Genomic DNA, 11,887 nt, shown 5'->3' on the forward strand with positions numbered 1-11,887 from the left:
GGTCTTTTAGACTTTGTCCTCGTAAGATAAAAAAAAAGAATAACTTGGAAAAAGAAACACACTTAAAGCAGATCCATTCTTCAGAATGCAGTTTATTTTTCCAGGAGTGAGGGCGTTTTCATCATGAGCTCAAAGATATACAGCCAGAGGAATTCATCTAAACATCTGATTCCTTTGGTGGAGTCAACTGAAAGGATGGAGACAGAGACAGAGTTTGATGCCTTGAAATCCGATTGCTGCGATAACTCAACCAACATGATTTAGAAATTTTACAAATCTAATTGAATATATCTTCAGCTTTCAAGGTCAAGCTGCAGATTGATCATGTCTTCCTGCAATATAAACAAAAACAAACAGGGCAGAATTATTGAAAACCATGAACACATCATATTTAAAGTTTAAGCAATTTATTGCTGATTAAAAGAACAATAAGGACAACTCAGAGATTTGAGTTTCATACTGTATGGGTCCACTGATTTAAAATCTTCCAGTGACATCATTACCTGCGACAAAAAAACAGGAGAAATGAAGGTTTTCCATTTTTAGATCATAAAAACGTGTTGTGACACACACACACACACACACACACACACACACACACACACACACACACACACACACACACACACACACACACACACACACACACACACACACACACACACACACACACACACAGGTTTGTTTTGCTATCTTTGTGGGGCCTTTGCATTGACTTCCATTCATTTTTCATTCATTTCTATAGCCTAACCATGACCTTTATCCATAACCTAACCATTACCAGTACATACCTAACCCTAAACCTAACACATCCTCAATTCACACCTTAGTCCTAAACCTAGCCCGTAACCCACCAACGGGACTTCTTCTTATGGGGCCCGGGCTTTGGGCCCCATAAGGAGCAGTTGGTCCTCACAATGTAGTATAAGTTGGAAAAATGGGCCTCACAAAGTAGCATAAACAAGGACACACACACACACACACACACACACACGCACGCACGCACACACACGCACACACACACACACAACACTTCAACTTCAAAGGCTGTGTGGTCAGATGATGAGACAACATCAAAGGTACTGAGTGTGGGCGTGCCAGGCGTACGCGCGCTCCGGGTGTGAGACCGACGCCCCGCGAGGCGCATCAGCCAACAATAACAGTGATTGGCTCGCGGGAGTGAGAGGCACAGAGGGGGAATAAGGGGGGACTTCAAATAAATCCTCACTTCACCCCCAAAGATCATGAGAACTTGAAACCAGAAGAATCGCTGCGCAGGTTTTTGCGTAAAGACGCGCGTGATGGATTAACTGGTTTAAAACTGGCACAATTTGAAACCACTTGTCCATCTCTCATGGCACCATGAGGATCCATAATCTCCGCTCATTCAGTCCACCGTGAGAGAGCGGTCGCTTCCAGGTCCCTCCGTCTTCTTTTTGGACATGCTGAGTTTCATTCAGACTCGTTGCACGCGCGTTTCCCAGTGACTGTCAGAGATGCAGAGAGTGGTGAGAAGCTCGGCCGGACTGTGCGCGCTGCGCTCCTGTCTGCTGCTGCTCTTCATCCAGCTGAGCGCACCGGTGGAAGCCAGGAGAGCGCGCGGCGGCCGGGCGCAGCCGCGGCGGCCTCAGCAGCAGGCTGCAGGGCCGCGGGAGCGCGTGGAAGGACCAGAGAGCTTCCCCTTAGACTTTACAGCCGTGGAGAGCAACATGGACAACTTCATGGTGCAGGTCAAGAATTTGGCGCAGTCTCTGTATCCGTGCTCTGCGCAAAAGCTGGAACAAGACATGAAGCTGCACCTATTGAAGAACGTGTCAGTGACCTGCAACGACGGGTCCCCAGCAGGGTAAGTGCGCGCTCTTGGAGCCTCTTACGCATGGAGCTGTGAGAATCTGAGCTGTGAGGGAACAAAGAGACAGCTGCGTTCTGTCGCTCCAAACATTTAATCTGGTGGCGCTTCGAGTTTCCCTGACCCTCATTCCCCCTGTCACTCCGGATGTAACCAAAATGGATCAAAGCAGCAGATCAGAGGAGGCACCCTTATGAGGAGAGACTTTTGTGGGTGCAGGGATGAAGCTTTAAACCCTTTTAACAGCAGTAGAACAAGATTAAAGGGGAAGCACTGATCCTGTGTTTGAGCAGATTCAAGGAGGGACAAATGAAAAACACAAAGCAGCATTTCATGGAATAAAGTAAAATAAAACAAAAATGTAAAAAGGAGCAAAGATAACTAAATTCTGATCAAGTGACTTTAAAAGAGGGGACAATTTGTAGGTGCAATTAGTAAATTAAACATTCATACAACCTTTTCACTTGTCAACAAAGTCTATGAATTCTGTTTTCAGTTGAATTTATGTTGAAATGTGTTAAATATTTATTGACAAGATAAATAACAAGTTAAACATCCAAGCTGAGTGTTGGTTCCTCATCATATTTGGGTAAAACAGAAACACAAAAAGTGATTAAAGCCCTTAAACACATCTAAAAATGTTCCTGTAAATGAGTAGATGAGTTAAAGACAAATCTCAAATGTCAGGATCAGAGCTTGTTCTCTTGTAGCCATCATCCACACTGTGGTTTATGTTGGTGCTTTATTGCAGGTATTACATGAAAGAGTCTAAAGGCAGCAGGAGGTGGCTGCTCTTCCTGGAAGGTGACAATGAAGCCACACACAGCTCCCTGCAGCTCTGTGAGGACTGCTAACTTTCTTGTGTGAATATGTGCAGGTGGATGGTACTGTTTCAACAAGCAGACCTGCGACAGCAGATATGAGACGATGAGGAATCTGATGAGCTCCACCATGTGGCCACAAACCAGAAGAGGTAGAAAAACTGTCCAGTTCAGCTTTATTTGACCTTCTAAGGGCAAATTTAGTTTTACAGATCTAGAAAAAGCACAAGTGAGACGATGAAACAACGTGAAAAAGTAGAACAGTCCATTGAAGAAGACATTAAAGCAACAAAACTAAAGTTAAAACTGTCAATGAAGTGTTAATAAATTATAAACATAACAATTTAGGAATTTTATTGCTCAAATTGCACATGGAAAAATAATTGATGTCTCTGACTCTATAGGACATAGTTTAAAAATGAATTCCTTGAAAAAAGGACTGGACTCAAATTGGGCTTTCTGCAGAACTTGCCTGTTATTTGTGCCAGGAAAGTGCATGTAACTCTTTTACTGTCAACACTGACAATATTAGATGGTTTTTTTTTTACTTTGCAAATATTAGAGTAAAATAAAATAAATATATTCATTGCAAACCATGGAGTCAAATGTAAAAACGGTCAGTACTAAATTTATTTGTGCAGCTTGAAAAAGTTTACTCCAATTGTTTTTTAATATTTACTGAGTACTGAACGACTCGTCCCCAGTTCTGTTGAGCGCTGTGCTGAACAAGGTTTCTCAATGCAGCCGTGAGCTATAGGCTGGCTGTAGTGTGGGTGGATAAACAAATATAGCCGTAAGTTTAACGTTTGACTTATTGTCAGTCACTTCGGTTGTTTTTGAAGGTAAACAAACCCTTAATATTGGGAGCAATTCATGAATTTTGCTAACAAATTTGCATGAGTATAGTGTGGATTTTTTTTAAATCCAGTTCTTCATGACTTTGCAATGTGTCTTTAAAAAGCAAAAAATGAAACTAACACAATAAAAGATCTGTAAACTGATAGTTTTTATAACATTATCAGATTATCTGAGCAAAATAATTATATATTTATATATTTTTTAAATTTTAAGCATCATTATGATCTTGGGTCAGTTTCTTTGGCAACGATGGCTCAGAGGCTCTTGTAAGACTCAACCATCTCCACAGGTGATTCTTTAAATTTTGTAGGAGGAGGAGGTTGAGGATTTTCTCTAAAATGATTGTCTTTAGCTTTCTGGACAGTTAGCTGGAGGCCGCACCGCCTCACAATCTGCATTATCGATCCTCCATGGCCGTCTTCTATATCCTTCAGCAGACTGATGGAACAGGAGCATCAGTTTTCTTTACTCATGTGGTCTCGTCACAAGGAAAGAAAAACTCCAGAATGAAGGAGACTCCGCATGTTTGAGTTTCCTCTTCAGCTCAGTTTGCGTTCATCTTCAAAAGTTGAAATCTAAAGATTCCCTGTTTGTTTAAGACCCTCTCTGCACAACTGTTACCTTTTACCTCTGATGGCCTTTAACTCTGTGTGTTTGGTCTTTTTTTGGCACAGCATCATTGACATTTATGACTCATAATAAACAATTCTGAGTGACTTTTGACTCACTAATGTGGACTTTCCAGTAGAACATGATTAACATATGAGGTCCCTGCTCTGTTTTTATCCCTGTTTTTACAGGAACAGGGATTTTGTCTCCACAGCCAGAGGAAAACCCTCACTGGTGGAACGCCAACATGGTGTAAGGACTTATTTTCCTCCTCGTTTACTAGTTTTCTCAAATGAAATATTTTTCATTTACATAAAGTGAATGATTATACACAGAATGTGTGAGGATTTGAATCAAGTTTTAACCCTTGTGTTTATCCATCCATCCATCCATCCATCCATCCATTATCTTTACCCGCTTCTTCCTTTTTGGGTCGCGGAGGCCACTGGTGCCCATGTCCAGCTATCACTGTGCAAGGACAGGCCTCCAGTCCATCACAGGGACACATAGAGACAAACAAGATAAACACCCATTCAGTCTCTCACTCACACCTAGGGACAATTTAGCGTTACCAATCAGCCTAACATGCATGTTTTTTGTCTGTGGGAAGAAACCGGAGTACCAGGAGAAAACCCACACATGCACGGACAGAACATGCAAACTCCACCCAGAAAGACCCCCATACCGGGATTTGAACCGGGGCAATCTGCTCGCTGAGAGGCAGCAGCTCTACCAACTGAGCCACTGTGCTGCCTTCCATTGTGTTTATTTCAAATGAAAAAAAGAGATTAATGTATAGTTCAGTTATTTTTTTGTGCTTGAATTATTTCAATGTGTTATGTGGCATATTTTTTACACTAAGGTGCATTTTATGTGGACTTTCATGTCAGACTAACTCCAAAATGTTTACATCATATGACCCATTGTTACAGTTTTATACAAAGACCAACAAAATGTTAAACTTAAAAAAAACTCCCCTTGTTTATTTCAGACAGTGTGTCTCTAGTTCTATATCGAAATAAGTTTCTGCAAGACTCATTAAAGTGGTTCTTCTCTTCAGATGTTCTGCTAACAGACACACAAACGCACACAGACACTAGCTAAAATATTATCACCCACTTTTCATCTTTCGGTGGCGTGTAACAAGGAGCAAAAACCAGCTTCCTGCTGCTGATCAGCAGTTCTGTTAGAAACAACCAGCTCATTTTTCATCCGTACATCTGTAAACATGGACTAAATGACCCAGACTCAGTTATTTCTCCTCCTAACTGTGTTGTGTTTGTGTTTCCTGCAGGTTCATCCCTTACTGCTCGAGCGACGTGTGGAGTGGAGCCTCCCTGAAAACCAATCAGAGTAAGATATTTGTGTGTGTGTGTTAGTATGCACAGAAAATGTCCACCAAGTAAAAACAAAAATACAGGAGTGGTGGATGATGAGTAGAGAAGACATTCCAGAATGGAAAGTTTAAGAAAACACTTTAAAACTTTGCCTAAAACCACCCAAATGACTCACAGGCCATAAGATGCAACATTATCTCATCTTTTCATGGCAACAACTGAAAGCCTATGGCCAAGAAGAAAAAAAAAGAAAATTTAAAAAGTGGTCATAGAAACATCTGTAATTCACCTCTGGAGTGCCTGAAAGTGGCCGAGCACTGAACTTCCACGTCCACCCTGGGTGAATATAAATATTTGTGATGTGAAACATGGAGCAGGTCTGAAAACATTTGACTCTATATTTAGTTTATTTCAGATAAAACAGAAGTGGAGCCACCTTTGGTTTGATTTACAGCTAATGATTCCTTTAAAACCACTCAGTGTATCTTTTAACCTGAAACCACTTTAATTGTTAAATTATGTCTCAGTTTTTAGAAACGTTCTGGTCCAAATAAGTTCTGTAATGAAAAGTAGCTTCTTTTATCTGAGGAATCCTGCAGTGGTTAAACGCTCGATATAGTTGTTTGTGCTCATTTTATATAGTTTTCATTATTTTCTGAAAGTTTTGTACTCAAACTTGTATGTTTTTTTTCTCCTTTGTATTTTATTGAAGTGTACTTTGGGACAGCGAGGTGTTTGGAAATGCGCTAAATAAGTCAAATTTGTCCTTGACCCAAATATTCCTATATGTTAATAGATTTTACTGTATCTGGTACTGACAGGAGAGCTAAATGCATAAATGAGTCATTTGACCAAATTTCAGAAGAAAAAGCTGATTGCAGTTCAGATTGAACTTGCTTTACAAAGAGCACAAAATATTACACAAAAGTACTTTAACGTACGTTAAAAGCCCTTTTTAATGGTGGAAGTGCATGACATGAACGCAAAGAAAATCGTACTTTGTTTCTGATACGTTAGCCACTGAATAACAGGAAAATCTCACATTTTAATATTTTGGAGAACTATTTAAGTCTTGTTTTATGATTTTATTGATAAGACTATATTAACAGCCTTTGCTCATATATCATACGATGAGGCATCTTGTGATTCCCACCTCTAATTTCTGTTAAACAATAATGTGTTTTGTCTTAAGTCCTAATATTTGTATTTTCAGGTGAATATGCGTTTATGGGCTCTCTGATCATTAAGGAGGTGGTGAATGAGCTGCTGACTAAAGGTCTGCAGAACGCCAAGGTTCTGCTTCTGGCAGGCAGCAGGTCGGTTCAGCGCAAGTGGGTTTTACTCATTTCAGTGGTCCAGTTTCTTTATCCGAACCCATCCTTCTCATTACAAGTGCGGGGGGTACAGGAGTCCTGCTGAACGTGGACCACGTGGCAAAGCAGCTGGAGTCCGAGGGCCACAGCGGGGTCCAGGTGAGGGGTCTGGTCGACTCAGGATGGTTCCTGGACAACAAGCAGTACAAACTCACAGACTGCCTGGACACCATCAGCTGCGCCCCCACTGAGGCCATAAAGAGAGGAATCAGGTCCGACACATGTGGCGTTACTGGAGAAATGGACTTTAGAAGGGTTTAGGGGGAGGTTAGTAATAATTGGGAAACGTTGTGTTTGTCCAGGTACTGGGGGGCGCTGGTGCCAGAGAGCTGCAGGCAGACTCACGTTGGAGAGGAGTGGAGCTGTTTCTTTGGATATAAAATCTACACAACATTAAAACGTGAGACACCACCAAACCAGAGCTTCTCTATTTACTCGGCTACAACCAGGGGCACCACCAAGAGGACACCCAAAAAAAAATTGGTGCCCCTACCCCGCTTTGGTCAGACAATATTTTCCTCCTAAATTTTTGCTTTTTGTGCTGTCAAATTTTCCCCAGCGTTTTAGGATTAGTAGAACCTCGTGAACATAAAAACATTGTTTTTGAGCAGATTATTAAAAAAATACAAAAACATTTGATTTAAAATTAAAGTTTAAATCTAGTCCTCCTCAATAAGGAAAAACAATGTCCCAACAGTAAAAATTCCTTTATGGTTTTTAGTTTTGGTGTGCCACCCCAGGATGATCAGTGGCCTCCACAGACATTTATTTTGGAGGTTCCACTGACTACAACTTGAAGTTGGGTTCTCCACCCTGCAGGCCCAGTGTTTGTGGTGCAGTGGCTGTTTGACGAGGCCCAACTGACTGTTAACAACATCCACCCGACTGGACACCTTGTCGACGAGGGCCAGTGGAGGTACATCCAGAACCTGGGGCAGGAGCTGAGGAACACGCTCGGAGGTGTAAAGTAAGACTGATGCGTATGCACGCACGCACGCACGCACGCACGCACGCACGCACGCACGCACACACACACACACACACACACACACACACACACGACTCAAATGAAATGAGTGTTTCATAAAGTTCTGCTTCTTCTGTTCGGCAGAGCGATGTTTGCCCCGGCTTGTTTGTCCCATGAGCTCATAACCAGAATGTAAGTAAATATTTAAATGCAGCCACCTTTAATCTTTTATTTAACTAGATGAATTTCTCAATTATAGAAAAGAACAGCGCATAATTAAAGACAGATTTAATGCCATATGTTTAAACTTTAACCTGAACTTTTTGTTCATTTAACCTGAACATTAAACTGGTTGATGTTCCGATCTTCTTTTCTCTGACACACTTGGGTGAACATGTTTCTTCATGCATTTTCCTGCTGTTACTGTAAATAAACTCTCTGGTACCAAATGTGTTAATCCGCTGCTGAAAATAGACCCTAATGGGAAAATTTGTTGCAGCTTGAGCTTGAATGTGGCCCACCTGTGAATTAGATTAACAAACCCCTACTGTGAGGTGTGATAGGTCAGTCTGCATATGTATGCATGTATCTTACCTCAGTTTTATAACTCAAACCCCACACTCCCTGTTCTTTGAATTTAGAAAGCTTCTCGGATGAAAAGCGAAACGTCTTCCGTTACAAATAAAGTCCAGTTGTTTTTGTCTTGAACTTTTTTGAATTTACCATGTCCTGGATGACTGAGAATCTTCACCAGCTTGAGCAGCTTTTGCAGGAAAAACATATTTTGCTTTGAAACAATTTTAAAAAGAAACCACATTTGTTTCTTTAAAAAATAAATAAAAAGCAGTACATTTGGAGTTATACACATCACCCGCTGCCTTTCAAGCCAGAGTTTTAGGTTTAGATCTACAAAGTATTTGGCTGAAAAATGCAGTCGTTTTGGTCAAACCATGTATAACATGTTTAAATGTCTTCATGTTGTTTTATTGTTGAAATTTGACTTGTTTTCTAATCTGTTTGTATTTATATGTTTATATACTTTATACTCAGTGCAATAAAAAAAAAAATATATATATATATAGATTTCTGAAGATGATGATTGGAGTGGGTTCAAGAAAGGTTTTTCTTCCATCCTGCTGCAGAAACTGGATGGATGTTCAGGTGAAAGGCACCTCCCTGCCCAGAGCGCTCCACTGCTGGGACCGCAGCCTCCAAAACAAGCTCCACCTCAACAGCAGCCACAGCCACCAAAAACACAAGACCCCCCCGGTGAGAGGATGCCCCCTGCATTTGATTGACAGCTGCTCGTGGCCGCACTGCAACCCGTCCTGCCCAACCATCAGAGACCAGCTGACGGGCAGATGAGTGTGATGCCGTTTCTGAAGCACATGAGCTTCTATGCGAAGAAGAAGTCTCAGCAGCAGGGTACCAGGAAGCTACTGGGCATGCTCAGTAATGGAAGCTGAGCAACATTTTAAGACAAATACAAACACAAGTGCCGTTTATGTTCTTGGAAGCTGGTTTGTATGAGAAACTGGACTTCAGAGGAAGACAGGAGGGTAAAGTCTTCTTACATAAAGAAACTCTCCGTGACAAACTGAATAATTCAAACAAAAGTGTCTCATGAAGTTTTGAGTCAAACACAACCAATCCAGAATGTGTGAGCTGTTTAAATCTGATCAGTAGAAGATAAACAGATGTGGTTTTACTCTGTGAGGTTCAGTCAGTCCAAATGAACCTTCACGACTGTCTTCAGCAGCTGACAGATGTTTGACGGGTGAACACTGGAGTGAAAACACCTCCAGTGATTGGATGTGTGGGAATTTGGTGCTCTAAAGAACAAAAATCATTTTACAGATCAATCTATGGTGCTGCTGAAACCATTCACCAAATATGCTGCTTTAAAATAGTTAATGAGTTTCATTGGCAAATCAAACTTAATACTATTTGTTCTTCAGTGCTTGAAGTGCTTTATTTATTTTCCTGTCAACACATTGTATATTTAACCATCATTCAATCCAGTTTAACACTTTAAAAACTGTAAATCATAATTGTTTTTATTTGCATGTTTGTAAAAAGTTTCTTTATACCCTGCTTTAAAAAGTTTTGAAATAAAGTTTGAACATGTATTTTCATATACAACAGTCTCCATACCTCGCACAATAAATACAAACACACATTAATGTACTAAACATAATTTACTTACAAAAGTACAATGGTAGTAATAAAAAAAACTAAACGCAAGTATTTACAATAACATAAATCCACACCCAGAAATCCCAGCTTACCTACAAAACATGTAATAATAAAGTATTTGGATTATTTCTGAAACAGAAAAACTGTTCACAGTTGATATGAAAGTGCTTCTTCAGTGGAAGGGCAAAAAATCCAAAGATTTATTTTCTAAAATGCTCTTTTTATTACATACAGATCTGCCTGGACTGATGCTAAATTTCTTATAACTACAAAACAGAGAGAAAACAGACGTTTAGATTTCCTATGTGCTTCTGATCTTCTTAAATGCATTTATCAACAAATAATGTCCAGACTTATTTTGAGCACCTGTCACAGCTTATTTGATTTGTTCTGTTTCCAGTTATTTATCAGTTTCATTTACTGCTTGAAGGACCTCAGTGCTTGGAAAACTGAGGTTTGTCTTTTTGAAGCTCAGCTGAGACCTACAGGAGGTAAGAGTGGAAATGAGTAAAAACAACATACAGTATGTGCAAACAAAGGGCTTCATGTAAAGGTACTAATTGGTCTTTGACAACTAAACACATATAAATACATGTTTAAAAACAAACGAGTGAAAAAAATTTCAAGAAGGCACTGGATTCTCAGAGCAAGAAATTTAGCATACACAAAGACAAAAAAACAACTTCTAGTTTACTACTCTACATGAATTAGTGTGTACAACGTGTATTTTTGGGTTCTGTGTCGTTAAACAGATCTGTGGGTTTCAAACATGAGCAAAGACTGACCTGACGGGCGGATCTTTTAGCCGACGCTCGTTTCTGCTCGTGAATAGACTGAAGTCGAGTAATTAAGAATTTCTTATCATCTCCCTCCTGTGCAGAGAAACAACCAAAAAATAATCAACCACGTTCATCAAAACGCAAGCAACATCAAGAGCAGTGATTCATCTAATTTAAAAACCTTTAATAATAAGCTGTATTTTTAAACAGAGCTGTGTACGGAGATGAAAGATGTCCTACATTTTCTATATGTTCCTGCAGTAAAGTGATGATCTTCCTCTGACCATCGACCACCTGACTGTGGAAGTAGATGACAATCCTGAGAAGGAAAACACAGAATGATAAAACATTCAGAGTGAAATTAAACGTCTTTCACAAAAATACTGCAGTGTTAAAATGATATCTCACTGGGCTGCGACTGTTGGAGACTGGCTGGTGAAAATTGTAGCATATTTTTGTGTGCACGGCTTGCAATGTTGATTCTTTGAATCACAATTTTGTTGTATTTTAACCATCTCATCTTGCTCTGTAGGTTTGAACTAATTTGTCTATTAATAAAAGTAAAATGTATATAAATGCCACAAAATGTATTTTATCCTGGATCTCTGTCTGTAAAAAAACTAAATAAAATTCTAACGAGTGTAAACTTAAAAATACGTCATAAAGCGCAAAAAAGCTCACCATATCAACAGTTTATGTTTTTTTACATACTGTATATTAAAAGTCAGTGTTCTTGAGTCTGACAGCTGTAGAAGCGCCCACATTTATGATTTAATCTACTGGATTACACTTCTGAAAAGAAAAACAGATTTGGACGAATTTTAAAATAATTGCAACATATTGGTGTTATAAGATCTGGAGTTTGAGACTGCAGACTCGAACATTTCGAGACATTCTGGAGACTCGCTCGTGAATGCTGCTGCCAGCAGGCGCAGCCCAATGATATCCTATCTTCAATGTACTGCAGTGACAGATAAGCCACATATTTTTTCTCTGAAATGCCTCAATTCTGTATCACCGAGCTACAGTTTATTACTGTGTGTGCATGTGTGTGTGTGTGTGTGTGTGTGTGTGTGTGTGTGTGTGTGTGTGTGTGTG

At 40.0% G+C, this 11,887-nt stretch overlaps 2 protein-coding genes across 2 annotated transcripts in view; one reads left to right on the forward strand and one right to left on the reverse strand.

Moving 5' to 3' along the window:
• The first annotated feature begins 1,555 nt into the window (after nucleotides 1-1,555).
• notum1b (notum, palmitoleoyl-protein carboxylesterase b) lies at nucleotides 1,556-9,308 on the forward strand. The gene is given in 12 exon segments (XM_037690231.1): nucleotides 1,556-1,846; nucleotides 2,601-2,653; nucleotides 2,727-2,822; nucleotides 4,329-4,389; nucleotides 5,432-5,490; nucleotides 6,688-6,790; nucleotides 6,868-7,059; nucleotides 7,150-7,247; nucleotides 7,667-7,814; nucleotides 7,959-8,006; nucleotides 8,957-9,171; nucleotides 9,174-9,308. Coding segments are annotated over 12 exon segments (1,317 nt in total). The 5' UTR covers nucleotides 1,556-1,709; the 3' UTR covers nucleotides 9,281-9,308.
• Nucleotides 9,309-10,195: 887 nt separating this feature from the next.
• Nucleotides 10,196-11,887, reverse strand: part of tmc6b (transmembrane channel-like 6b) — a 17,200-nt gene continuing 15,508 nt past the window's right edge. The window contains exons 20-22 of the mRNA XM_037690232.1: nucleotides 11,030-11,108; nucleotides 10,796-10,882; nucleotides 10,196-10,492 (exon numbers count right to left, since the gene is read on the reverse strand). Coding sequence (XP_037546160.1) covers nucleotides 10,445-10,492; nucleotides 10,796-10,882; nucleotides 11,030-11,108 — 214 coding nt within the window. The 3' untranslated portion in view covers nucleotides 10,196-10,444. The remainder of the gene's footprint in view (nucleotides 10,493-10,795; nucleotides 10,883-11,029; nucleotides 11,109-11,887) is intronic.

Source organism: Nematolebias whitei, chromosome 16 (assembly GCF_014905685.2).
Source record: "Nematolebias whitei isolate Nwh7 chromosome 16, NemWhi1, whole genome shotgun sequence".
Classification (NCBI taxonomy): domain Eukaryota; kingdom Metazoa; phylum Chordata; class Actinopteri; order Cyprinodontiformes; family Rivulidae; genus Nematolebias; species Nematolebias whitei.